This window comes from Styela clava, chromosome 11 (genome assembly GCF_964204865.1).
Source record: "Styela clava chromosome 11, kaStyClav1.hap1.2, whole genome shotgun sequence".
NCBI classification, from domain to species: domain Eukaryota; kingdom Metazoa; phylum Chordata; class Ascidiacea; order Stolidobranchia; family Styelidae; genus Styela; species Styela clava.
The window spans coordinates 1,407,969-1,435,949 of record NC_135260.1 but is presented as its reverse complement, the minus strand read 5'-3'; the positions used below and the strand labels follow the sequence as shown (position 1 = coordinate 1,435,949).

Below are 27,981 nucleotides of genomic sequence, written 5' to 3'. Positions count from 1 at the left end.
TTAATCTTCATAATTCGATTTAAATTAGCGTCCAAGCTTCACCTAATGTCAGTGAGATGAGAGCAGCCTGGACAAACTCTGCCAAGATGGATAAATATTTCTGCATCGCAATCTTATTCTCGTTTGCTGTTGCTAACCATACACCCCTTGCGATATTGAAGGGTTCAGGTTGGTGGGTATATTAACAAGCTTCTTCGTTAGTTAGCATTCCTATTCTATTAGTAAGTGGTTTTACCGGTGTAACAGTAGTACACAGGGATTACGTTTTGTGAACAAATGTTTTTGATAAAAGTTTTCTGTAGAATTCCCGTTGGATAGACGCTTTTTTCAACCCAGTCCATTCCAACAGTAACCTGGTAAACTATTGACACCTAGGTACAGTATCAGTATTGATTGACTTAAGAAGTTCGTAGAATCATATTAAGTGACTTAGATTATTACATTATTATTACATATTAAGTGACGTGACTAAGCAATCTCGTAATGAGGTTTCGCGCTATCAACAAACGATGGCTGAAAGTATACATATGTGAACAAAAATATGTTATTTTCTGAGCCCCAAGTAAAGCCATAATAATATCTTGAAATCTGTAGTTTTTTTTATATTTTAATTGCAAAAATTTTGTTCGGATTCTCGTAAAGATTACGCCGAGTTTTTATTTTTATTTTATATGTTTTCTCGTAACTATAGTTTAATTTAGGTCGCTTTTTTACTAATGTAAATATTTCATTCTTTCTCTGGTGACATGTTGTTCATATTTTTGTTATCTATTTGAAAAAATGTTAAAATTGTTTATACTCAAAACATCTTTATGGTACAAATGGCTTGCCTATTACTAGATTATGAATCAAAATTTGCCGATTTAGTTCATATTCCGATTTGTTCATTCCGTTTGACTTCTGGTAGAGTTCTTGGCCATTTCCGGTATTTCTTGTAGAATTATTTGTATTATACATTCACAGACAAGACATTATTTTTTGTTTGGATTTATCGCTGTGTTCATTTCTTTCACGCCTACTTTCTCCATTGTATTTTAACGCCATTTTACTTTGATATAATATACGCGAGGCAAGCCAATGTGAGTGAGTCTTTGGGACCCAAAGTTTTGGCTATCGTGCATTGGGCAGTCAGATTTTGCTGATTCTCGCAGATATGACTGAATAATGCCAATGTGCACTGATTTATCCTAATGTATATATATGAATTAGGAGCGTACCTAAAGTAAATTGAATTTCAAACTGAATCGGATTTCTTAACCTTCAAGACATAGAAAAACGGTGGCGCAGTGCATTGTCACTCACACGTAGCGAAGCATCCTTCGTAATACTATATCTCAAGTTTACCTATGGCCGGGAAGTCCAGTAATTCTCTCCCATCTAATCACACCAGGAGAAATGTACTAACTGGTCATCATCATACAAGACAATTACCTTTGTATTGTATGGCAGAATGAAACGACCGTATTTTGTTTAGGAGATTCTTGCACTGACAATGATGATTGCACAGAAACGAATGAACTTTGCTTTGAATCAGATACCGAATGCTGGTGTCCTGCTGGATATACAGGAGAAGACTGCACGGAACGTAAGTGGAAATGAATAATATGATATCAGATACTCTATCTATGCATAGACATGGGTTATATAACATAAAAGACTCACTCACGGTATATTGAAATAAGGGCGCTTCCGAAGTATGTAAACCAAGATGGCGGACACCGGAACGTAGTATATGTACCAGGCTAGGCCATGATTTTATTCCAGTTTTCCTCATTTTAGTTTTATTACAAGTTCGGGGACTAGCCGAGTGACTCCCGTAGTATTTGTACATGAAATTATGGCGTAAGTCTAACCTGGTACGCATACTACGTTTCGGTTTCCGCCATCTTGATTCCGGAATAAGTATGTTTTGATTTTTCTATTTAGTGTTGAGCTCTGCATTCAATAACGAATCGATGATACCGATCTCATAGAGAAATATAATGATTATCGTCACGAAACTATCACCTCTCACCCAACACATTGTAAACAATGTCATATCGAATCAATTATGCCACGACGCCACTTATATTAAAATACAATCGAAATATGAGATCGTATATGTTTTTCAAAACAAATAGAAAGTATATCACCATAAACTTGTAGAATAATAGCTAAAGGGATTTTTCAGTAAAATTGCAATTCTATTTACGAGCTCGAAATAAAATTCACTCTTGAAAAAAATCTGAATTTTCTATTCCATTCATATACGACTTTCAGCTAACACTCATTACATCGACGATCGATGCCAACTACCAACGCTACCAGACTATACTTGTTCTAATGAGGGAGATTTGAACGGCTGCTCAGATGGTTGTACCGATGGGACTATATGCTGTTCAACAGGATGTCGGATAGAGTGTGTAGATCCTCCCGGTAAGAATTGCTTTTGTAAATTCATTTTCGGCGTTCGTTATGAGAGCCGACCTTTTTAAGGGATTTCTGTCGCTTCAAATATTCAAACCATGATGATACAAGCATTTGAAATGTCCGCGGTTCACCTGCGATTCATAGATAAATTTATTCATGACTATATGTTGTCTATTTTTCATTGGGTGTGTCATACATTCATACCTAAGAAAGACTTAGAATGTGTCGACTGATAGATGATTACATTTTATGAAAACGCTTTTTACGGTGAACCGTACGTAAATAATCTTAAATTCGCGGATGTTTGATCTGATGATTTTATTATGACAGTAATTTTGTTGCCCTTCCAACCTTCATTGGACACGAAGTGGACCTATAGGTAATTTTGTTATTATGTTGCTGTTGTTGTTAGAAATTTTCTTTTAGTCCTTATAAAAGAAATCACTGTGCGATGACGTCATCAAAAAAATTGCGCACTTTTTGGCGTTTGTGTTAGTCGTGAAGTTTGCGGTACGTTTTGACCCCGCTTTCGTGTTGATCGTGAACTGTGACCCGTACTACTTCGTATCCATATATTTGAGCATCGCTCTCTTGTATTCAAACAAATAAAATTTAAGAATGTTTGGAAAAATTATCGGATCGTTTGTACAAATCCCCCGCCAAGGCATAAAATGAGAAAATTAGTAATTATCTAGTTAAGTTTTGGGTTAGGAATGCAGATTGTGTTGGAAATTCAGATTTCCAAATCATTTCTAACTCCAAACCCTGATGTATAATCACAAATTTTCCATTTTAAAACTTGACGGGGGTGTTTTTCTCAAACCCTACATTTTTGCATTAGGGGCAGGACAAAGAGATCAAAAATATTTCGTGCCAGGGTAAATAAAAGTATAAAGTTGAAAGCTACTTTTCAAATATAGAAATGTTATTACGGAATCGGTAGAGTTGGAGACATCGCGGATACCGTGTTGATGGTGTTAATTATAAACGCCTCGAGCAAATGTAACAAGTTCTATCTATGTGTCGCACGGTATTATGGAATAATTGAAAAAATTATTACCTCATCCAACTGAGAATGGAATTTTAACCGTATAAACTTACACTGACTGACACTTTTGTCACCAAAAGGATAATTATCCGAATAGCCATCCATTGAACGTTAATTTTTTCCATTTCTTGTTGAAAAAAATCTTTGAAATTTTAGGTTTTATGGATGGTTCCAAGCATTCTGCCCTTGTCAAGCAACCACATTTTTATTGCTGCATTTTGTTTGTCACCATCCATTTAATTCTGTGACGTTATTAGGATATTTGGTTGTATAAATAGTTGGGCACAATAATAGCTCAGGCCACATATTAAGTAGTTTTCTTGATGCTGTGACCTGTCACTTCGTTTTTTATTATTAATTATTAGCCTGCACATCAGCCGCGGAATGTCTGGGAACTGAAATGTGCGTTCAACCCCCATCATGGCCTAATATTGATTGTATGGAACGTGAGGAACGCATGTTGTTCTTGTTGTTAGAAGTTTTCTTCCTATCCTTATGAAAGAAATTACTTCTATTTAATTACTCGACCAATTGCTTTAAAATTTTCACTGGCTAAAGATTGTATTTTTCTATTACTTTCGAAGATGTTGCGTAGGACCAGATGGATGTTCAACCCGCTGTATTATATTTGGTCAGTCCTAGATAATAATGATTTTGTCGGTCACTACTATAGAGGAGTACTTGCTTGTGTTATGATTTTGAAAACCACTAGAAAGTCATTTTATGTAGTAATTAACCGCTTTAGAACTTATAAGGATAGGGCCCACATCGGTATTCGAAATGGTTCCACCACATTAATACACCAAATTCACCGGGTAAGACTATGTACTTTTTTTTCTATTTTATAACCCAACGTTTGACTGAAACCATGAACATGATACGCGACAGAATAAAATTCACACTGATTAAAACTATTGCATAGCATAGACCAGGGGTCCTCAAACTGGAGGGCGCGCGCCTCCCCTTGGGACGTGCGAGATGCTCTCAGGGGTGGCGCGAGAGGTCAAATTCCCATGCAACGTCTTCTGAATCGGTTTCCGCGTTCGTTTAAAATGCCGGCTTTTTCGCGGTATAATACATTTTTCTGTCCCGTAATTTTCAATCTATGAATCTCTATTTTACTACATTTATGTTGAGGGTAACTCGCATTTGCGGCGACTCATGACAAAGATCAACCGCCCGATTATATTAAGTTTTGATATATATTGCGCTCATGCGAATTCGTTATCGTCGTTATAAAGATCTGGTATAAAATTCCAGAAAGTATATTTATTTCATTTAGTACAATGAAAATACATATAAAGTATATTGGTAAATCATATTACACCCGCGGTACGCTCCTGGGTCAGTCGTCGAGATTACGATACTCGTTGAAAGAGCCGACTTTTTATCGGATATGTAAGGTTTTTTTATGAGATTTCTGATTTAGGGAGAATACCCACCGAAATAACAATCGAAGAATTAAATGAAATGCAATCACAAACGTCATTAACGATTTTATTTTTCAGCAGTCAAGGGCCCGGGAAATGTCCACATGCATATACTATTAAAATGAATGAACGTTTTTTTATGCTAAAAATGTACATAAATTCATTTGTACTTCTCCATTTTGTAAACTGTATTTTTGACCTGGTGGTTGTCCAAAGGTTTTGGTAGTAAATTTTGAAGACGCCTGGAAGTCTGTAATTGCATTGCTCAATAGTGATGAAGTAAACAATTGATTGAAATGTTAAGTGTCTTATGTAAACGTTTGAGCATAAAATACATTAGAGCGCGAAAAGCATTCGTTTATTGCGCGTTTAGTTTTATACTTAAAACTTAGTTTGACTTTACCAGGTATTGTAAAATAGGCGGAAGAAGAATATATGATGACCAGTATTTGAGTATGACTTTATACATACGACTGTAAATAGCGAAGTCGTTCTTCGATAAGTTTAATGCCCAAACAATCTGAGCAATGAGACCAACACTCTTACGGCGCCATCTTGATATAAAGCAACCTGCCCATCACAAAAGCATTTTTTCAATGCAAACGGGAGGGGCGCAAAGTTTGTAAACTTTTTCAAAGGGGAGCGCGGCTCAAAAAGTTTAAGAACAACTGGCATAGACCAACGGGGGGCAAACCGTAGCTCGCCGGAGTTTTTATGCGGTTTTTCCCGCTAACAATGATTATATCCAAATTTTTCTAAGAGAAACTGTAGCGTAACAGTTTTTTTTAATTCATCAAGCGGTTGAATAATATATATACTACTATAATTTTGCCTCCTCCTGGCATAGACTATAAAGCATGAGAACAATCGCAATCAAAAGTAAGTCAGGTTTATTTGGGTAAAGGCCGTGCGCGAAAGTATTGACAAAACCCCACATGACGCGCCGAATATAAGTTCCGTCCAATTCCCCTTCAATATCTTATGCATAGCAGGAGTACAAATAGAGATTTGAGCCCACTTTCTTACTCGGACGCGAGCCTCATTTTTTTTTATTCGAAAAGTAAATAATAATAAAATAAAATAAAGCGAGCTGGACTTGATTATGTTACTCTCTTATCATCAACTGTCGGCGGCGGCTCAAAAGTCGCTAAGGGCGCTTGTGAATTTCACGGGATTAAATTTCTTATATTCGCCGATTGTTTTCAATAGTGTGGCGTGGTTATTTATCGGAGAGGAGACGTTTAAAGATGAAGTGGGAAAAATTAATCCGAAAACACCCTACATTTTGTTTTAGGAGCCCAGCGCCATATTGAAACGCTGGTTTAGACACCGTAAATCGCCAAAATTTTGTGTACTATTACTACGGCACACATGTTTAGTTAGTTGCCTTTGGAAACTACGGCATAGTCACTTAATTTGAAAAACTGAAAATTGTGCAAGCGATGTAACCATTCTTAAATTACCACCGGGCCGAAATAGAATATTTTCTCGGATTATGATGATATATAAGCTAATCAAAATATCAATAATATATCGCTGATCTTGGGATTTTTCTAACGGTGATGTATTAAAAATAATATCAAGTGGCAGCACTGCGTAGGAGCGGAGCAAATACAATAATCAAAACTATATATGATCAGGCAGTTCCCCACGCATTTTATGCCCGCATATTGCTGCGGTATTTTAGATAGACTGTAGTACTGCTTTTGTTGGCGTTGAATCTGACCCGCTCCAGAAGTATGTGCACTAAAATGTCGCACAACCTGAACTCTAACCGATACATACATACTATGTTCAGGTTGTGCGCCATATTGGTGCACATACTTCTGGAGCTCCATTTTGCTTGGTCAAGAGTTGACACAATCTCGAGTTACATTTAACACATTTAAAATATTGTAACATGACATCTCAAATGTCCATATCGGTTATAGATTGAATATTTTGCGCAAAAAATAGTCATTTTCTGCAAATTAATTTGTCTCATTTAGCTAGTGGCCTAATCGCGGCAACCGTTTAAGAGACCCATGCCGGAAAACTCCGTTTCCATTTTACCCCCATTAATCACGGAATCAAAAGGACACAAATATATTAATTAATTCCGTTTTGTGAGTTATTTTTATACTTGCGAGCTATTTGAAGGCAAAAAAGTTTTGCAAAAATCAAAAATAGAGGTTAAATATCTGCAATGCCACATTTATTTTTTTGCAACGGAATAATAATTGGCTCAGTTCCGTAACAACTAACGATGTCTGGGATCCGATTTTATCGGAATCAGTTATAAACACTCCAAGCACCACAATAAATATACGGTAACAAGCAGTACTCACACGATAATCTGATAAAAGAGAAAATCATTTGACACAAAATGTCATAATGTATATAATTAAACACGACCGAGGCTTCTTCCATTTTTTTTTAATAACAACTGGTTGTGGCCTTGTGGGGAGTGTCGAGAACGTGCACGATACCTTAGCTGTTCCAGTTAGTTAATCCTCAGGAATGTCAAGTTTAAACATTGTGACATTCTTCTAAATATTCAAAACAAAATATGGTGTATGGACCGAGAGCTTTAATTTAAAAAGACAAAACTTTGAAAATAAACGTTTTAAGTAAGCGTTTATTTTTGAGTTCTGAACATCCGAATATTTATTAAAATACTCTGGTGAATATCGCTTCAAGCAGCAGTTTATCTTTGCAATTATTATAATACATATTTTTCATTTAAATTTAAACATTCGCCCTCATATCTTGAAAACCGCTGCGCGGCCAAAATCTTCAGAAGGAAGGTTGTAAAGTCGAAATTTTCTATACAACGGTTTCTGAAACAGTCGCTGCGATCACGCTACTCGTCAGCTTTCTGTTGCGCAAGATATTGAATACATACTAGCATAAAAATATCGCGCTATGTTGTTCAATAGTTTTAACGTAACCTTGGGTTGTTTCGAAGACAATATAAAATACTACTACTATAAAATAACACGTTAGCGATAAACTACCCGTTATGGCTGTTAGAGATATCCCAAGATCTGTGCTAAAATCCCAAAGAATGCAATTTATTTTAGTACAATAAAAAATTTGATTGAACACACTTGATCGAACACTGATTAGCTGGAAGAAAAGTGGAATGCGTCCTCGACAGTAGGAATAGATAATTAGGTCCATCACGAGCACAAAAGAAATAATATTTGCGGAATCACTCATTTTACTATTGCCTGGTCACTGATGATCGCATGATTTTGCACTGGGCGTACATTTTTAAAAATGTCAATTCTATTGTCACCTTTACAAAATTCAATTTGGAAGTGTACTGTAATTTTGGACTGTAATTTTTGCTTTCATATATATTTTCCATTGAAAATCAATCAATATTTAAAAACAAAAATTAAAGTTTTGTAAAATATTCAATGGTGGGGTAAATGCATGCAAAAAGTTTGAAGCGAATTTTAAAATTCAGGAATGTTATTAGGGGGTAGCGTAGTTTAATTCAGAGCGTAGTTAATTTAGCAGAGTTGTAATTTAATTAGGAACTGGTAAAATTGGCGTTACGGGGTATTAATTATGAAAACTTCTGTAAACAAAAACTGTAAACAAATTCGAACATTTTTACATCAAATCACCCAATTGTTTCAGAGCGCGCTCGCCTTTATATTTTTTTTATGGAATTTTAAACTCTTCAAGCATTATTATAAAAATACCTCAACAAAGAGTACTCGACAATCTGATGAAAGACAAAATACTTCGACACGAAATGGTTTAAACTTTAAAACGACTACAAATATAAACAAGAGAGCAATGCTCAAATACATGGTCACGCAGAACAATTCCCCAAAAATCATATGCGGTGATTTACCAGTACCTGTATAAACGAAGCACCACATCACAGCAATCAACACGGTGGTCGCAAATTGGTTGACAAAGATATTATCGACGTATTGGAAATGCGCACCCCCCTATTCCCCCTCCTTTGAATGTAAAACGCGAAACTTGCAAAGATGGGTAAAAGAAACACAACTCTACCCACCTGCAAAGTTTCATCTTTTTATCTCTTATATTTGTATGGATTTTCAAGCTTTTTACAGCTACAAATTAGTTCAGTTTCACCGCGCTGTGTTACGGTATCAGAACTCTTCTATCTTTAAAAACATTGGGCTTCTAATCGCATATCTGACCGTCATATATTTTAGGAACACGGTTATTTCAAACAAAACTCGTCAAATTATAAGCAGAGCACCACATCACATCAATCAAACAGACAAAAACACGGTGGTCGCAGATTGGTTAGCACCACATCACAACAATCGAACAGACAAAAGCATCGTGGTCGCAAATTGGTTGACAAAGATGTTATCGACCTATTGGAAATGCGCACCCCCCCTATTCCCCCTCCTACCTGTAATGCCAGACGCTCCTTATTTGCAAAGCCAACCTATTCGATTTATCACGGTATTATAACAGCAGATACCACAGCGAATCATTTCGACCACAGTCTATACTATAGAGACTCTATAGATATATTCACACCAAGCGAAACAGTACAGTACCGGTACGGTTTACCGTACCTTTAGACCACAGTATACAAATATATTCACACCAAGCGAAGCAGTGAAGTACGATTTACCGTACCTCTAGACCACAGTCTACAAATATATTCACACCAAGCGAAGCAGTACAGTACGGTCTACCGTACCTTTAGCATCACCGCCATTCACCGGTAACCTCGAAAAACTTGCGATTCTTGAGTAACGACTTTCAGAATCCGCTGTTACGCCAACGTTCGATGTCATGTGATCAAAAAGAGGAGTGCCTGCATATGCGTCCGCAGAACGTTCAGTGACGTCATAGCAAACAAAAACAAATCTCATAGAGCTAACAGAGATTTTTGAAATAAATAAAAGTAATAGCCTTCTGGAGGAAAATTTCATCTTTAACCACTAAAAATTTCAAAGCAATTGGTCCAGTGATTGAAGAGAAAAGCAGTTTTTTAGATTTTCCACTGGAATGTCAAAGAACAACCACAACAAGACCAACATAATATTGAAACGATCGTTATGTCCACTTCGTGTCCAATAACACGACCGAAGCCTTTTCTATTTTCTTTAAAACAGCGAGGCGTGGGCTGTGTCGGGGACGTATACAATAAATGAATGTCCAGAAAGATCAAATCTAAACATTTTTCTAAATATTTAAAACAAGGACAAAATTTGGTGAATGATTCGTCGTAGCAAACTGAAAGCTCTAACCCAAAAGGACATTTATAATAAGAACAAAACTTCATGCATGATACTGATGATTCCGAGTGGGCGTGCAGTTTAAAATTGTTAATTCTAATGTCACCTTTACAAAGTTCCAGTTGAAAGTGAAGACAGTAGTTTTAGCTGTGATATATATTTTCCATTGAAAATCAACCAATATTTAAACAGAAAGTTTATAAGTGTTGTAAAATACTCAATGCTGGGGTAAATGTCTGTAAAAATTTAGAAGCGTATTTTTAAAATTTAGAAATGGTATTACGGGGTAGCGTAGTTTAATCTAAAACTGGTAAAACTCATGTTATGAGCTACTAATTATAAACATTTCGAGTAAATGTGACAGTTTCTTATTGCCAAGCGATACTATAGTGTAAACTGTAAAGAATTTCGAAAATTTTTGCATCAACTCACCCAATTATCTCAGTGCGCGCTCTTCTTCATATGATTTTGCAAAAATATAAATATCTACAAAAACACAATAATTGTTCACACAGTTAGGCCTAGTAAAATTTTAACAATTTGATTCATCAGGGATTTTATAATGCTAAATTCCAGTAATTTCGTTTGTCATCATAACCTTAATTCTTGTGCTGTGATGGGGTGTTTGGTTGTATTAATATTTGAGCTCAATATTACGCCACCTAATATGTCGTTTTATTGATGTTGTGATTAGGGGTGGGCAACATCGGATATTTTTTTAAAATCGAATAATTCGAATATTTTTAACGAATATCGAATATTCTTTTTATACACAACAGGGGCCCATAACGTCGGATGTCGACACTCCCTTATGAAAAAATTGGAAAAAAAAATAAAGTCAGGAATAAAGCGTTTTTTATTGGGTAATTTCATCATAATCGCTGATTGCTTTTGTCGTTGTGATTGTTTTGTCGGCGATATCCTAAAGTTGGTAATCTAAATTTCCCCCTTTCTCTTCTATTAATTCTTGCGTGTCGGCGGATATCGATGTTCTATTTTTCTGGTTTACCCGTACGGACTGATTTCAAAACCAAAATTAATTTTATTCTTATTTTAATCTTTTGCGTTGGATTGGATCTTACTTATCATCGCTTGTAAATTAACCCATTTAAAAGCGAAGGGTGATATCATTATTGCACCGGCATGCGAATATTTATTAAAACGATAACTGATTTTTTTATGCTTTTCTGTGGTGTCTGCGTTATTTTCGTATTAGATAGATAAACCTCGCAAATCTGCGATTGCGTGAATTCTGAATGATGATTTAATCCCGATTTAAAATAGTGAATAAATAAATTGGCAATAAAGGCATTTCTACGTAGTCATAAGGCTTTGTGCCTAATAGACAGTCAGACGCTAAATATAACTAATTCCCTCAAGTTCTAACGTTTTTTTTAACAAAAAATATAGCTAAAATCGTTACCGAGTAATTCACAATTTTATTTATGGAATTGGCCAATTCAACACTTCAATTAACGGTTTTGATGATGTCACGCCTTAATTCTTACTGCTAAAATGCTTTAAAATTCAACAACTGTAATCATTTCTGATGATAATAGGCTTAACGATGTGTAAACGAGTGTGCGTGGTTACAACAAAATTCACTATTGATTCTACGTTCTGTTCTACTCTTGTTTACAATTTTAACACTCTACCATACATGTTCGAGTAAAATGTTCAAATATTCGAAACATTACTTGGACAAGGATGAAAGGGATCACTGAAGAGCTAATAAAAAGAATTAAAGAGACTAATTATGGCTGCCATTTCTTATCCGGTTCCAACTCAATAATGGCTTTTCATACAAGTAACTCATGCCAGCTTATGGAAATACTTTGACTTATCATTTTCTAATCGATGCTATTTATATAACTCGAACTTTCTGACGATCTGAAATCGCTCTTTTCGCAATATATGGTCTTTACAAAAACGTCATTTTAACTTCTAATTTTTATCAATTTCATTTTCGGATGACGCAAGAAATGGCTAATAACATGTCGCCAATCATACGGAGTTTAGAATCTGGGGAATTTATATTTTAATACCTAATCTGGTATGACGTGTTTAAATTTACGGAATGGTCGGTTCGCTTTTTGAAAAATAGAGAATTGAAACGATACGTTAGGCGCAAAAATAAAGCAAATAACACCATAATAAAAACACAACGATTTCTCAAATTTGTCGCTTTTGTCTGTTAGCGATACTTTTGGGTGAATTCTCGCGCAATACAAGATTGATTTCGACATTCATGAGTTCCGTGTCCAAGCGATGCGGCTCAGATCACGTGGTACCGGATATTCGACTAGTAAAATGCCATTCGGATATTTTAATTTTCGATTCGCTATTCGAATATTTTGCCCAGCCCTAGTTTTGTTCTTTCACTTCGTTTTATTGATATTCAGAGAAAACCTGCACAACATCCGCTGATTGTCCGGCAAATAATATGTGCGTTCAAGTCGATACATCGTCACCCACTGTTTGTAAATGCCCACTTGGATATCAAGGAGAGGATTGTACGGATGGTGAGTATTCGATGTTTTGTTTGTATTTCTCAGAATTTCGACCTGACCTAGTCGAGTGATGTAAGAATAAGAAAGACATATCATTTTGTTCAACAGGAGAAGGTATCGTCGACGAAAGATGCCCATATCCCGGTGATCTGATTGCTGTTTGCGTGGCTTCCGAAATAGACATCCAATGTCGTGAAGATAACCCATGTCCGAACGAAGAAATATGTTGCATAGGATCAAACGGATGCTCAACCCGCTGTATTCCAGTTGGTCAGTGCTATAGATACTAATGTCTCTGTCGTTCACTACTATAATAGGAGTATTTGCTTGTGTTATGATTATGGGAACGGATAGAAAGTCATTTTATGTTGTAGGCTAGCGGTTACCTTGTTTAAACCAATATGAATAATGGATTTGGCCTCAATAGTTATTCAAATAGCCTCGCTGTGGAGGGCATGTTAGTATACCCTATTATTGTCTATTTGATATTCAATACATACAGTTCACCGGGTTAGAATTTATATTTCTTTTATTTAATATCCCAAGTTTAGATTGAAACCATAGCCATAGTTACGCCATAGAATAAAAGTCGCATTGATTAATCGAGGCTATTGCACAGACCACGAAAACATGTCGCAATCTGAAGCAGCTCAGATTCATTGGTCAAATGAAATAAGAGTGTTATAATACGAATAAAAGGGCTTTGTCATATTCTAATATTGTTTTGATTTGTTTTTCATCACAAACACACCAAATATTTGCAATGGCACATTTATTTTTTTCTGTGAATTGATACTTAGCTCAGTTTCGTATCAACTAACGACGTATCGGGATTAATTTTAAACGCTCCAAGAATTACCGCAAATATCCCGTAACAAATAGTACTCGATAATCTGATAAAAGTGAAAATCATTTGACACGAAATTATATAAAACGACTACGAATATAAATAAACACGACCGAAGCCTTTTCTGTTTTCTTCAAAACAGCGGGGCGTGGGCTGTGTCGGGAACGTATACAATAAATGAATTTCCAGAAAGTTCAAATCTAAACTATTTTCAAAATATTCGAAAAAAGGGCAAAACTCGGTGAATGATTCGTCACAGCAAACTGAGAGCTCTAACCCAAAAGAACAATTTTTAAAGAAAAACGTTGCGATAAAATCATATAAAAACTTTGCTCCAGAATATCAACTCTGAACCAGTGATTCGGAGTGGGCGTACAGTTTAAAATTGTCAATTCTAATGTCACCTTTACAAAGTTCGAGTTGAAAGTGAAGACAGTAGTTTTAGCTGTGATATATATTTTCCATTGAAAATCAACCAATAATTAAAAAGAAAATTTATAAGTGTTGTAAAATACTCAATGCTTGGGTAAATGTCTGTAAAAGCGTATTTGAAGCGTATTTTCAAAATTTAGAAATGTTATTACGGGGTAGCGTAGTTTAATCTAAAACTGGTAAAATTCATGTTATGAGGTACCAATTATAAACAGTTCGAGTAAATGTGACAGTTTCTTACTGCCAAGCGATACTATGGTGTGAACACTGTAAACTGTTAAGAATTTCGAAAATTTTTGCATCAACTCACCCAATTATCTCTGTGCGCGCTCGCCTTTATATTGTTTTGCAAAAATATGAATATTTACAAAATCACAATAATTGTTCACAAAGTTAGGCCTAGTAAAATTTTAACGATTTGATTCATCCGTGATTTTATTGACAGTGACAGTCATTGCAAACCGAGAGCTTTAATTCAAAAGGATAAAACTTTGAAAATAATCGTTTTGGGAATAACATATATTTTTGTCTTTTGAACATCTGAATTTTATTGAAATAATCTTGTGAATCTAGCTTCAAACTTTGATCAGAAAACCAGCTCAAAGCATTTCTTACTTTGTAATTTTTAAAATTAATATTTTTGAAAAATTTAAACATTCGCCCTTATGTATTGAAACAAGGTGCGCAGCCAAGATTTTCAAAAGGGAGGTTGTAAAATCGGAATTTCCTATACAACGGCTCCAATTGCCCTTGTCGTCAAATTTCTGTTGCGGAAAATTTTTATTACATACTAACAATTAAAATGCCCTGCTGTGTTGTTCTAATAGTGTCAACGTAACCCGTGGTGGCGTCGAAGACAAAAATAAAACACTACTCGATAAAATACCACAGTAGTGCATGGACATAATTATGACTACCCGTTATGATTGTCAGATATATCCCAAGATCTGTGCTAAAATCCCAAAGAATACACGATAATCTGATTTAAGTAAAATTTTTTTGACACAAAATGGTATAGAACGGCTACGAATATAATAAACACGATCGAAGATTTTTCTATTTTCTTCATCAGAACAGCGGGTCGTGGGTTGTGTCGGGAACGTAAATGAATGCTCAGGAATGTCAAGTCTAAATATTGTGACATTCTTCTAAATATTTAAAACAGGAACAAAATTTGGTGTATGACTCGTCATTGCAAACCGAGAATTTCAATTTAAAAGGACATTCCCCCTCATATATTTTATGCATTGCAGGATTACAAATAGAGATTTGAGGCGACCAGTATGGCGTGGTAGCACACTTGCTTACTCGGACGCGAGCCTCGAATTTTTTTTTTTTATTTGAAAAAGTCCTACAAATAAGCTTGATTATGTTGCTCTCCTATCATCAACTGTCGTATGCGGCTCGTAATTTTCGAAAGACCGAAAAAGTTGCTGATAGCGCGTGTGAATTTCACGGGACTAAGTTTGTTAAGTTCGCCGATTGTTTTCATTGGTGTGACATGTTATTTATCAGAAAGGAGATGTTAATTAAAGATGAAAAAAGGAGTGAATCCGCAACTCAATTTCCGACTGCAAATAAAGACTAATACTAAGGCTGAAAACGGTGTAGTAAAAATTAATTGAAAAAAAACTCCACATTTTGTTCTAGAAGCCCTACGCCATTTAAAAAAAACGCTATTTTAGACTCCGTAAATCGCCAAAATTTCGGGTGCTATTGCTACGGCACACATGTTTGATTGTCTTTGAAAACTATGGCATAGTCACTTAACTGGAAACACTGGGAATTGCGCAGGCGATGTACATATTCTTAAAATACCACCGGGCTGAAATAGAATATTTTCTCGAATTATGATGATATATAAGCTAATTAAAATATCAATATTTTATCGCGGATCTTGGGTTTTTTTTAACGGTAATATGTTAAAAATATTATGACGTGGCAGCACTGCGAAGGAGCGGAGCAAATACAAAAATCAAAACTATATATGATCAGGCAGTTGCCCACGGATTTTATACCCGCATATTGCTACGGTATTTTAGACTGTAGTACTGCTTTTGTTAGCGCTGACTCAGACCCGCTCCAGAAGTATGTGCACCAAGATGTCGCACAACCTGAACTCTAACCGATACATACATACTATGTTCAGGTTGTGCGCCATATTGGTACGCATACTTCTGGAGCTCCCTTTTGCTTGGTCAAGAGTTGACACAATCTCGAGTTACACTTAACACACTTAAAATATTGTAACATGACATCTCAAATGTCCATATCGGTTATAGATTGAATATTTTGCGCAAAAAAAAGTCATTTTCTGCAAAAAATTTGTCTCATTTAGCTAGTGGCCTAATCGCGGCAACCGTTTCAGAGACCCATGCCGGAAAATTCCGTTTCCATTTTACCCCCATTAATCACGGAATCAAAAGGACACAAATATATTTATTAATTCCGTTTTGTGAGTTATTTTTATACTTGCGAGCTATTTGAAGGCAAAAAAAGTTTTGCAAAAATCAAAAACAGAGGTTAAATATCTGCAATGCCACATTTATTTTTTGCAACGGATTAATAATTGGCTCAGTTTCGTAACAACTAACGATGTCTGGGATCCGATTTTATCGGAATCAGTCATAAACACCCCAAGCATTACAATAAATATACGGTAACAAGCAGTACTCACACGATAATCTGATGAAAGAGAAAATCATTTGACACAAAATGTCATAATGTATATAATTAAACACGACCGAGGCTTCTTCCATTTTCTTTAATAACAACTAGTTGTGGCCTTGTCGGGAGTGTCGAGAACGTGCACGATACCTTAGCTGTTCCAGTTAGTTAATCCTCAGGAATGTCAAGATTAAACATTGTGACATTCTTCTAAATATTCAAAACAAATTTGGTGTATGAACCGAGAGCTTTAATTCAAAAAGACAAAACTTTGAAAATAAACGTTTTAAGTAAGCGTTTATTTTTGAGTTCTGAACATCTGAATATTTATTAAAATACTCTGGTGAATATCGCTTCAGGCAGCAGTTTATCTTTGCAATTATTATAATTCATATTTTTCATTTAAATTTAAAAGTTTGCCCTCATATCTTGAAAACCGCTGCGCGGCCAAAATCTTCAGAAGGAAGGTTGTAAAGTCGAAATTTTCTATACAACGGGTTCTGAAACAGTCGCTGCGATCACGCTACTCGTCAGCTTTCTGTTGCGCAAGATATTGAATACATACTAGCATAAAAATATCGCGCTATATTGTTCAATAGTTTTAACGTAACTTGGGGTTGTTTCGAAGACAATATAGAATACTAATACTATAAAATAACACGTTAGCGATAAACTACCCGTTAGGCTGTTAGAGATATCCAAAGATCTGTGTTGAAATCCCAAAGAATGCAATTTATTTTAGTACAATAAAAATTTGATTGAACACACTTGATCGAACACTGATTAGCCGGAAGAAAAGTGGAATGCGTCCCCGACAGTAAGAATAGATAATTAGGTCCATCACGAGCACAAAAGAAATATTATTTGCGGAATCACTCATTTTACTATTGCCTGGTCACTGATGATCGCATGATATCGCACTGGGCGTACATTTTTAAAAATGTCAATTCTATTGTCACCTTTACAAAGTTCAATTTGGAAGTGTACTGTAATTTTGGACTGTAATTTTTGCTTTCATATATATTTTCCATTGAAAATTAATCAATAATTAAAAACAAAAATTAAAGTTTTGTAAAATATTCAATGGTGGGGTAAATGCATGTAAAAAGTTTGAAGCAAATTTTAAAATTCAGGAATGTTATTAGGGGGTAGCGTAGTTTAATTCAGAGCGTAGTTAATTTAGCAGAGTTGTAATTTAATTAGGAACTGGTAAAATTGGAGTTACGGGGTATTAATCATGAAAACTTCTGTAAACAAAAACTGTAAACAAATTCGAACATTTTACATCAAATCACCCAATTGTTTCAGAGCGCGCTCGCCTTTATATTGTTTTTTTATTTAATTTTAAACTCTCCAAGCATTATTATAAAAATACCGCAACAAAGAGTACTCGACAATCTGATGAAAGACAAAATCCTTTGACACGAAATGGTTTAAACTTTAAAACGGCTACAAATATAGACAAGAGAGCAATGCTCAAATATATGAACACGCAGAACAATTCCCCAAAAATCATATGCGGTGACTTACCAGTACCTGTATAAACGAAGCACCACATCACAGCAATCTAACAGACTAAAACACGGTGGTCGCAAATTGGTTGACAAATATATTATTGACGTATTGGAAATGCGCACCCCCCTATTCCCCCTCCTTTAAATGTAAAACGCGAAACCTTCAAAGATGGGTGAAAGAAACACAACTCTACCCACCTGCAAAGTTTCATCTTTTTATCTCTTATATTTGTATGGATTTTCAAGCTTTTTACAGCTACGAATTAGTTCAGTTTCACCGCGCTGTGTTACGGTATCAGAACTTCTCTATCTTTAAAAACATTGGGCTTCTAATCGCATATCTGACCGTCATATATTTTAAGAACACGGTTATTTCGAACAAAACTCGTCAAGTTATAAGGAAAGCACCACATCACAGCAATCAAACAGACAAAAACACGGTGGTCGCAGATTGGTTAGCACCACATCACAGCAATCGAACAGACAAAAACATCGTGGTCGCAAATTGGTTGACAACGATATTATCGACGTATTGGAAATGCGCACCCCCCTATTCCCCCTCCTACCTGTATTGCCAGACGCTCCTTATTTGCAAAACCAACTTATTCGATTTATCACGGTATTATAACAGCAGATACCACAGCGAAGCATTTCGACCACAGTCTATACTATAGAGACTCTATAGATATATTCACACCAAGCGAAGCAGTACAGTACCGGTACGGTTTACCGTACCTTTAGACCACAGTATACAAATATATTCACACCAAGCGAAGCAGTGAAGTACAGTTTACCGTACCTCTAGAGTCTAGACCCCAGTCTACAAATATATTCACACCAAGCGAAGCAGTACAGTACGGTCTACCGTACCTTTAGCATTACCGCCATTCACCGGTAACCTCGAAAAACTTGCGATTCTTGAGTAACGACTTTCAGAATCCGCCGTCACGCCAACGTTCGATGACATGTGATCAAAAAGAGGAGTGCCTGCATATGCGTCCGCAGAACGTTCAGTGACGTCATAGCAAACAAAAACAAATCTCATAGAGCTGACAGAAATATTTAAAATAAATAAAAGTAATAGCCTTCTGGAGAAAAATTTCATCTTTAATTAACCACTAAAAATTTCAAAGCAATTGGTCCAGTGATTGAAGAGAAAAGCAGTTTTTTAGATTTTCCACTAGATGTCCAAAAAGTGTCAAAGAACAACAACAACAAGACCAAAATAATATTGAAACGATCGTTATGTCCACTTCGTGTCCAATAACACGACCGAAGTCTTTTCTATTTTCTTTAAAACAGCGGGGCGTGGGCTGTGTCGGGGACGTATACAATAAATGAATGTCCAGAAAGATCAAATCTAAACATTTTTCTAAATATTTAAAACAAGGACAAAATTTGGTGAATGATTCGTCGTAGCAAACTGAGAGCCTAACCCAAAAGGACATTTATAATAAGAACAAAACTTCATGCATGATACTGATGATTCGGAGTGGGCGTGCAGTTTAAAATTGTCAATTCTAATGTCACCTTTACAAAGTTTGAGTTGAAAGTGAAGACAGTAGTTTTAGCTGTGATATATAATTTCCATTGAAAATCAACCAATATTTAAACAGAAAGATTATAAGTGTTGTAAAATACTCAATGCTGGGGTAAATGTCTGTAAAAATTCAGAAGCGTATTTTTAAAATTTAGAAATGGTATTACGGGGTAGCGTAGTTTAATCTAAAACTGGTAAAATTCATGTTATGAGCTACTGATTATAAACATTTCGAGTAAATGTGACAGTTTCTTATTGCCAAACGATACTATAGTGTAAACTGTAAAGAATTTCGAAAATTTTTGCATCAACTCACCCAATTATCTCAGTGCGCGCTCTCCTTCATATGGTTTTGCAAAAATATAAATATCTACAAAAACACAATAATTGTTCACACAGTTAGGCCTAGTAAAATTTTAACAATTTGATTCATCAGGGATTTTATAATGCTAAATACCAGTAATTTTGTTTGTCATCATAACCTTAATTCTTGTGCTGTGATGGGGTGTTTGTTTGTATTAATATTTGAGCTCAATATTACGCCACCTAATATGTCGTTTTATTGATGTTGTGATTAGGGGTGGGCAACATCGAATATTTTTTTAAATCGAATAATTCGAATATTTTTAACGAATATCGAATATTCTTTTTATACACAACAGGGGCCCATGACGTCGTATGTCGACACTCCCTTATGAAAAAATTGGAAAAAAAAATAAAGTCAGGAATAAAGCGTTTTTTATTGGGTAATTTCATCATAATCGCTGATTGCTTTTGTCGTTGTGATTGTTTCGTCGGCGATATCCTAAAGTTGGTAATCTAAATTCCCCCCCTTTCTCTTCTATTAATTCTTGCGTGTCGGCGGATATCGATGTTTTATTTTTCTGGTTTACCCGTACGGACTGATTTCAAAACCAAAATTAATTTTATTCTTATTTTAATCTTTTGCGTTGGATTGGATCTTACTTATCATCGCTTGTAAATTAACCCAAAAAGCGAAGGGTGATATCATTATCGCACCGGCATGCGAATATTTATTAAAACGATAACTGGTTTTTTTATGCTTTCCTGTGGTGTCTGCGTTATTTTCGTATTAGATAGATAAACCTCGCAAATCTGCGATTGTGTGAATTCTGAATGATGATTTAATCCCGATTTAAAATAGTGAATAAATAAATTGGCAATAAAGGCATTTCTACGTAGTCATAAGGCTTTGTGCCTAATAGACAGCCAGACGCTAAATATAACTAATTCCCTCAAGTTCTAACGTTTTTTTTTTAACAAAAAATATAGCTAAAATCGTTACCGAGTAATTCACAATTTTGTTTATGGAATTGGTCAATTTAACACTTCAATTACCGGTTTTGATGATGTCACGCCCTAATTCTTACTGCTAAAATGCTTTAAAATTCAACAACTGTAAGCATTTCTGATGATAATAGGCTGAACGGTTCGTAAACGAGTGTGCGTGGTTACAACGAAATTCACGATTGATTCTACGTTCTGTTCTACTCTTGTTTACAATTTTAACACTCTACCATACATGTTCGAGTAAAATGTTCAAATATTCGAAACATTACTTGGACACAAGGATGAAAGGGATCACTGAAGAGCTAATAAAAAGAATTAAAGAGACTAATTATGGCTGCCATTTCTTATCCGGTTCCAACTCAATAATGGTTTTTCATACAAGTAACTCATGCCAGCTTATGGAAATACTTTGACTTATCATTTTCTAATCGATGCTATTTATATAACTCGAACTTTCTGACGATCTGAAATCGCTCTTTTCGCAATATATGGTCTTTACAAAAACGTCATTTTAACTTTTAATTTTTATCAATTTCATTTTCGGATGACGCAGGAAATGGCTAATAACATGTCGCCAATCATACGGAGTTTAGAATCTGGGGAATTTATATTTTAATACCTAATCTGGTATGACGTGTCTAAATTTACGGAATGGTCGGTTCGCTTTTTGAAAAATAGAGAATTGAAACGATACGTTAGGCGCAAAAATAAAGCAAATAACACCATAATGCAAACACAACGATTTCTCAAATTTGTCGCTTTTGTCTGTTAGCGATACTTTTGGGTGAATTCTCGCGCAATACAAGATTGATTTCGACATTCATGAGTTCCGTGTCCAAGCGATGCGGCTCAGATCACGTGGTACCGGATATTCGACTAGTAAAATGTCCTAACCCATGTCCGAACGAAGAAATATGTTGCATAGGATCAAACGGATGTTCAACCCGCTGTATTCCAGTAGGTCAGTGCTATAGATACTAATGCTTTTGTCGGACACCGGACACTACTATGACAGGAGTATTTGCTTGTGTTATGATTTTAAAACCAAAGGAAATTCATTTCATGTAGTAAATAGTAATAGTAATCTTTATAGTAATAGTAATCTTTATTTTGATTTTCCCAAAAAAACATACACATAACAAATAATGGAGACATAAAACAAACACACAGAATAATGGGAAATCGGGAAAACAGGCAAAACCTCGAGTAGGGTTTAAAACACGTATAAATACATGTGCCTGTTGGGTTATTTAAAGCGGTTAGCGGTTACTTAAACCAATTTGGATAAAGTCCCAATAGTACCTTAAATAACTTCTTCGGTAGAAGGCATATCGGTATACCCTATTTGATAAGTTTGATTTTTATTACACGCAATTCACCGGGTTAGAAAATATATTTCTTCATCTTCTTCCATCAAGTTCAGATTGAAACCATAGCCATAGTTACGCCATATATTAAGGTCGCATTGAATATTCAAGGCTATTGCGCAGACCATGAAAACAGGTCGCAATCTGAAACAGCTCAGATTCATTGGTAAAACGATAAAAACAGCATTTGAAATTAAAAATAAATTTATTACTAAGGCTTACGTAGTATGATCGTACATGATAGTGAGTGACTGCTAGTTCGGGTTTCCTTATATTCTAATTTGTTTTGCACGAATCACAAACACAACACACTTAATATCTGCAATGCCACATTAATTTTTTTCGGTGAATTAATACTTAGCTCAGATTCGTATCAACTAACGATGTATCGGTATTAATTTTGAACGCTCCAAGCACTACGAATATAAATAAACACGACCGAAGCTTTTTCTATTCGCTTTGAAGCAGCGGGTCGTGGGTTGTGTCGGGAACGTGTACGATTAATGAATCTTCAGGAATGTCAACTCTAAACATTGTGACATTCTTCTAAATATTTAAAACAATCACAAAATCCGGTGTGAAACGTCTCAAGTTGTAACTACTAATTGAACTAACTAGATTTAATTTTACTCCAAAACAGAAGGGTTAATAGGTTAGCGTGTTCCATTTGAGAACTCCATTAATTTGATGAAACAGCAAAAGATCCAGAGAATGCCTCTATAAGATTTTATTTCCTTCAATAATATATTACAATAAATTTTAGGCAAATAAACCAACTCACAATTTTAAGTTATTAATATTGACAGTTGAAATTCTAGCATAATTGATTAATTGTTCTCGAGGTCGCATTAAAAAGGGTACACACTTTTTTCATATCACTCGTTCAAAATCGTCTCTTTCTTTATTATCTTTTAAGATCATTCGTTTTCACGGAACATGATTTGATCTTTGCTCGAATATTCGAGCTCCTCATGACAGATATCTATGTAAAACAGAATAATTCGTCATATCACATGGATGATTATTCACTTCGCAAATGGCTGTGTCGCAATATCATACTAGAATGTTCTAGAATTTCCAATATTTTATGACGTCAAGAACAATACTTAGTGTTGATGTCAATATATTCAAAAGTATCGGTTAATTTGCTAAAAACTTATATACTTATTGTTCAAGAATATCAATTCTGAACAAGTGACATTTTCCAACGTATTTATAACAAGAACAAAACTTGGTGCATGATTCGCCAGCGTAAGCGCGATTTAATTTCATAAAATTGTATTTTCGAGGAACGCACACACTTAAGGCTTATACTGCTGCATTATTCGTTACACGAGACTGGTGTTCGATTAACCATTGGATTTATTCATTGGTTGAATAAATTCTTTGCGCAGTTTTCTTACTTTTCATATGAGCATTATGACGTTATGCTGTTCATAAGTGTAATACTTTTTGGTATTTGGTTGTCTTAAGATTTAAACATTCAATAAAAATTACCAATTCTGCACAGTACTCTTAAGTCTAATATACCAGTATGTGTGAAACCGAGTGAGAGCTACATATAAGCAGAATTTCTCGCTCATTTTTAATATAACTTTCCGTAGTGTAAGATTAGGTTAAGATAATTTCCCCATTTCATCTTGATACTAAAAAGTTAGTGCCAAATGAGATGAAATATTTTATTATGCAGGCTGTGAAAACCCCGTTGATCGTAAAACATGCACCGATCAGAACAAAATCTGCGTTGATGACGATTCTACCACAGGTTTCAACTGTCGATGTCCTTTCGGATATAGCGGAACCATGTGCGCCACACGTAAGTTTTCATACTTTATTGAATACAAAATCATTTTCATAATATTTTTGCGTTTTCTTCAAACCAGACTGGCCACAGCTGAATAATTAATGTATCGTAATTCATAACCCAGACTGATATATTATAGCCGAAAAAATTAACAGCAGAATTGTTAGCAATAGATAACAACATTTTCTTGTAAAACCGATTGATTCTCCATGGAAAACAACAGTAATTTCGATTACCTGAATTGAAAAGTATAATTCGTTTGAAGTTATAAATGATACAAATAAACAGCAAATGCCTTTTTCGAAAAAAGGTCGGCCCGTTTCAATATTATTCGGTATCTCTCCGTATTCCGCTTAACAGGTAGAAATGTTGCTCATTCATTAGTGAACTAGGCGTCAAAATACTAAGAATTATTTATTAACCATCCAGCATTTGCCGGTTTTGATGCGGAATGTCCATTTCCCGAAGTTCCTGGAAATACTTGTGATGAGTTTGAAACCACCCCGACCTGTACGGAAGCTGACGATTGTGAAGACGATAAAGTATGCTGTTCTACAGGTTGTGGAACGGCTTGTGTGGATCTTTCAGGTAAGCAATTCAAGGCATCGCAGAATTTAGTTAATTTAGCGATATTTCTCCACTCGAGTTAGTTGGATGAAACATTAATAAACATCACTTCAAAAAAAAGACTAAACAAGGCCCATGAAGGCTACGGCAATATTGTTTTCTCTTTTCGGTGCGTTGGCGCAATGTGAATGTTGGCAATCTGAGAAATTGGGAATTGGAGTAGGTTATGCAAAACTGAGCTATCTATGTTCAATAGACGGTTGATACTTGACTTTATGAACAAAATTATTAAACTTATGAAAACCTGTTTTTGTTTCAGATCCAAAACCACCAGGAAAGAAGCCAAACCTTGCATTAATTGCACTACTTCTGTCCACACGCCGACAACGACCTTCTGTAATTCCTGTAGCACCACCAGTGCCAATTTATCCAGTGGCCCCAATTTATCCAGTAGCCCCAATTTATCCAGTATCGCCAGTATTACCAGTGACACCAGTTCGTTGCCCACCAAACCAATGTGTTTGTTCTAAGAACCTCGGTGCAATTTGTCAACGAAATATAGGAGGTTGCGGCGCCATCTTCATTGATCAGCACACTAAAAATATCATTACGCAATATTGTAAGTATACTTGATTCTAGGAATATACTGTTGGTAGAAAATTTACGATCTTAATCGGCAATTGTTCATTGAAAAAAAAAAGAAAAAACAGTAGGCCTACACCAATCATAGCTTAAAACATACGCTTTTTCTGGTACCAAATAGTTAGTAGCGCAATACTCACTGCCAAATTAGTTTCCATTTCCATTGCGTAGCCTGAGACCCCAGAAACTGAAATTTAGTCGCAAATACAAGATGAGGCAACATTTTTAATTACTAGATTCAACTTGTAAACAATCCGAAACAATCATGCACTTATCACTTTCTTCGTGTTACAGGCAAATGCGACCCAGGTTATCAGATATACAGCCCTTGCTCTAAAGATAAATGTTTCGACATGTATGGAAGACAATTAGTGTGCCCAGGTCATCCGAATGCTAGATGTCGCGTGACTCAGTGTGGAAGATGCCAGGCATATTGGATTGATATGTATACAGGAAAACAAGTTACATGCCAAAGAATACAACCAGTAAACCCAGGTACTAACAATTAAACAAGATTTTATAGATTAAATAGAAGGTATTCCCAAAGTATGCGAACCAAGATGGCGAACCGAACTCGTAAGTGTGCCAAGTTGAGGTTAGGCCATAATTTTATCCCAATTTTAGTTCTATTACCACTTCAGGGAATAGTCAAGTGACTCTCGTAGTATTTGTACCTGCAATTATGACCTAACTCTAACCTGGTACACGTACTTCGTTCCGATGTCCGTCATTTTGATTCCCCTACGTCGGGAGTACCAAATAGAAAGCCACGATGCTGGAGATTATTTCATTAGACTGAATTTCATAAACGATTAATTTCGACTCCAACGCTCATCCTTGGGGAACGAAATTTGAACAGTTCTCAATAAACAAGCATCCTTAGAATGATAATTTCTGAATATTAATTGACATGCGAGTAACCGCACAGAAACACAGAGCCATATCCTGGCTCCATTTAATTTCTGAAGTTGAGCAATTGAGAAGTAACATATGGAATGCTTGTTAATTAAATGATAATTCTGGATCATTGTGCTTCATTGAATTCTGATATGAGGCCTGAGTGGTAGCAAATTAGGCCAAACGTTTATGATAAGATTATTCATGAAGACTTGTAAAGCTGTGATGTTAGTTATTGTAATTATTATAATATTTCCCACTTTATCATTTGATATATTTTAGGTGCAGCATGTGGTCCCGGAGAGATTCCGATTCTTAGATGTCCAGATGTATGTCAACATACTAAGTGCCCGAAGCATCCGTCTGCAACTTGCACAGTTCGAGCTTGTAATGGGTGCACGGCAAGGTACACCTACTTGGGAAGAGATGTCACGGACGATTGTCATCAAGTCGTGGGATAAGAATGACTGTTAACACTCACACTGGACTGGAAAACACTTTGAAACAAAAAAACTATTTCGAGCTAATAACTCTGATTTATTTAAAAACACAACAAAACTCAAACCCAGCACCTGACAAATTTTCATATTTTCCTGGAAAATTCAGTTTAGATTTATAAAATGAAAATCAGAATATTAAACCAGGGGGTTGACGGTCGTCCCCACACCCTTTAAAATGTGGTACTCCCGAAGTATGTGAACCAACGTAGTATGTGTACCAGGTTAGAGTTGTGCCATAATTTTATTCTCATTTTTATTATTTCAGTTCTATAACGCGTTCGGGGACTAGCCAAATCACTCCAGTAGTATTTGTACCTGAAATTAAGGCTTAACCTGGTACCCATACTATGTTCCAATGTCCGTCATCTTGTTTCACATATTTCGGGAGTAACCCTATCTTTCTGTATCATACAATAAAATCTTTCGCAGATTGAAACGAATTTTAGACCCTCAAGTACCTTGTAAACACACGAGTCAAGAATCTCGAAACACACACGGACCTACTAGCTTTTGCGGTAAAACTTGGTCATTAGGAATTTCAGAACGCCAATTCGAAAATTACTGGCCACGCCCCTGTGTAAGCTGCTCCGGGCAAAAAATAGTCAAATCGCTCAGACGACTACACAATAAACCTGAACCTACCCATTTTTCTGGCCTTTTTTTAATCCATTGGCATGGTTCATTCGCACACAAAAGTTTTTTTTACCCACGATGACCTAAAACTCCCCTGAGGTTTTTTAGAATTTCATGCTTGTGCTCTATTCGTCGAGATGGAGATAAAGAATAAATCGAAATCAATAAATTACGTGTGCGATCTGATGACAAAATCTTCACAAATTTTGTGTCTTATGATTATGAATGTGTTTATAGTAAAAGGTTTGCATTGTAATGTATATTGATAAAAAATTTAGTATCCATACACCTTATGTGTATACTTTGTTACTTATTTGCCTGTCAGAAGAGTTGCTTTTTCGTTGTTTTTATGAACTTCAACTGTTCATGATTAATCATCGTATTCTCTTTTATCATTCTTTCATCGCAGGCAGAATATTTTAATAAATACATTGTTTGGTAAAGTATTGATAATAGCCGTTGTGGTCTGGTTTCAATATTCAAGCAGCGGTCCGTACCTATCGTCCGATTTCTATTGTCTGTCTCTGCTTGTCTAGGCTCTGTACTAAGCAAAAATGTAAATGTCTCACATCAAATTGCGGTACTAAATAACCAAGTACTAAAAGACTTGTTCTTGAAAAAATATTAAGTCTTCA

General features: G+C 35.6%; 2 protein-coding genes across 3 annotated transcripts in view; both read left to right on the top strand.

Annotated features, from left to right (window-relative positions):
* The window catches only part of LOC120348112 (uncharacterized), a 121,945-nt gene that overhangs the window by 43,841 nt on the left and 50,123 nt on the right, over positions 1-27,981 (top strand). The gene's annotated exons all lie outside the window — the stretch shown is intronic.
* Positions 53-27,799, top strand: LOC120336897 (uncharacterized). 2 transcript variants are annotated; one of them, XM_078117651.1, is made up of 10 exons: positions 53-168; positions 1,475-1,585; positions 2,260-2,415; positions 12,518-12,637; positions 12,734-12,895; positions 23,994-24,119; positions 24,537-24,695; positions 24,994-25,293; positions 25,611-25,811; positions 26,496-27,799. In XM_078117651.1, exons 1-10 carry the CDS (start codon positions 57-59, stop codon positions 26,672-26,674), a joined length of 1,626 nt encoding a protein of 541 aa, XP_077973777.1. In that variant the 5' UTR covers positions 53-56; the 3' UTR covers positions 26,675-27,799. The 2 variants fall into 2 exon arrangements, with proteins under 2 accessions (XP_077973777.1, XP_077973778.1); XM_078117652.1 differs by lacking the exons at positions 12,518-12,637; positions 12,734-12,895.

Bases quoted from the DNA above. Each gene is read 5' to 3' on its own strand.
- LOC120336897 (XM_078117651.1), top strand. From the start codon at position 57: ATGAGAGCAGCCTGGACAAACTCTGCCAAGATGGATAAATATTTCTGC. The intron at 169-1,474 runs GTTGGTGGGTAT...TATTTTGTTTAG, and splicing joins TGCGATATTGAAGGGTTCAG to GAGATTCTTGCACTGACAAT. The intron at 24,696-24,993 runs GTAAGCAATTCA...TTTTTGTTTCAG, and splicing joins GGCTTGTGTGGATCTTTCAG to ATCCAAAACCACCAGGAAAG.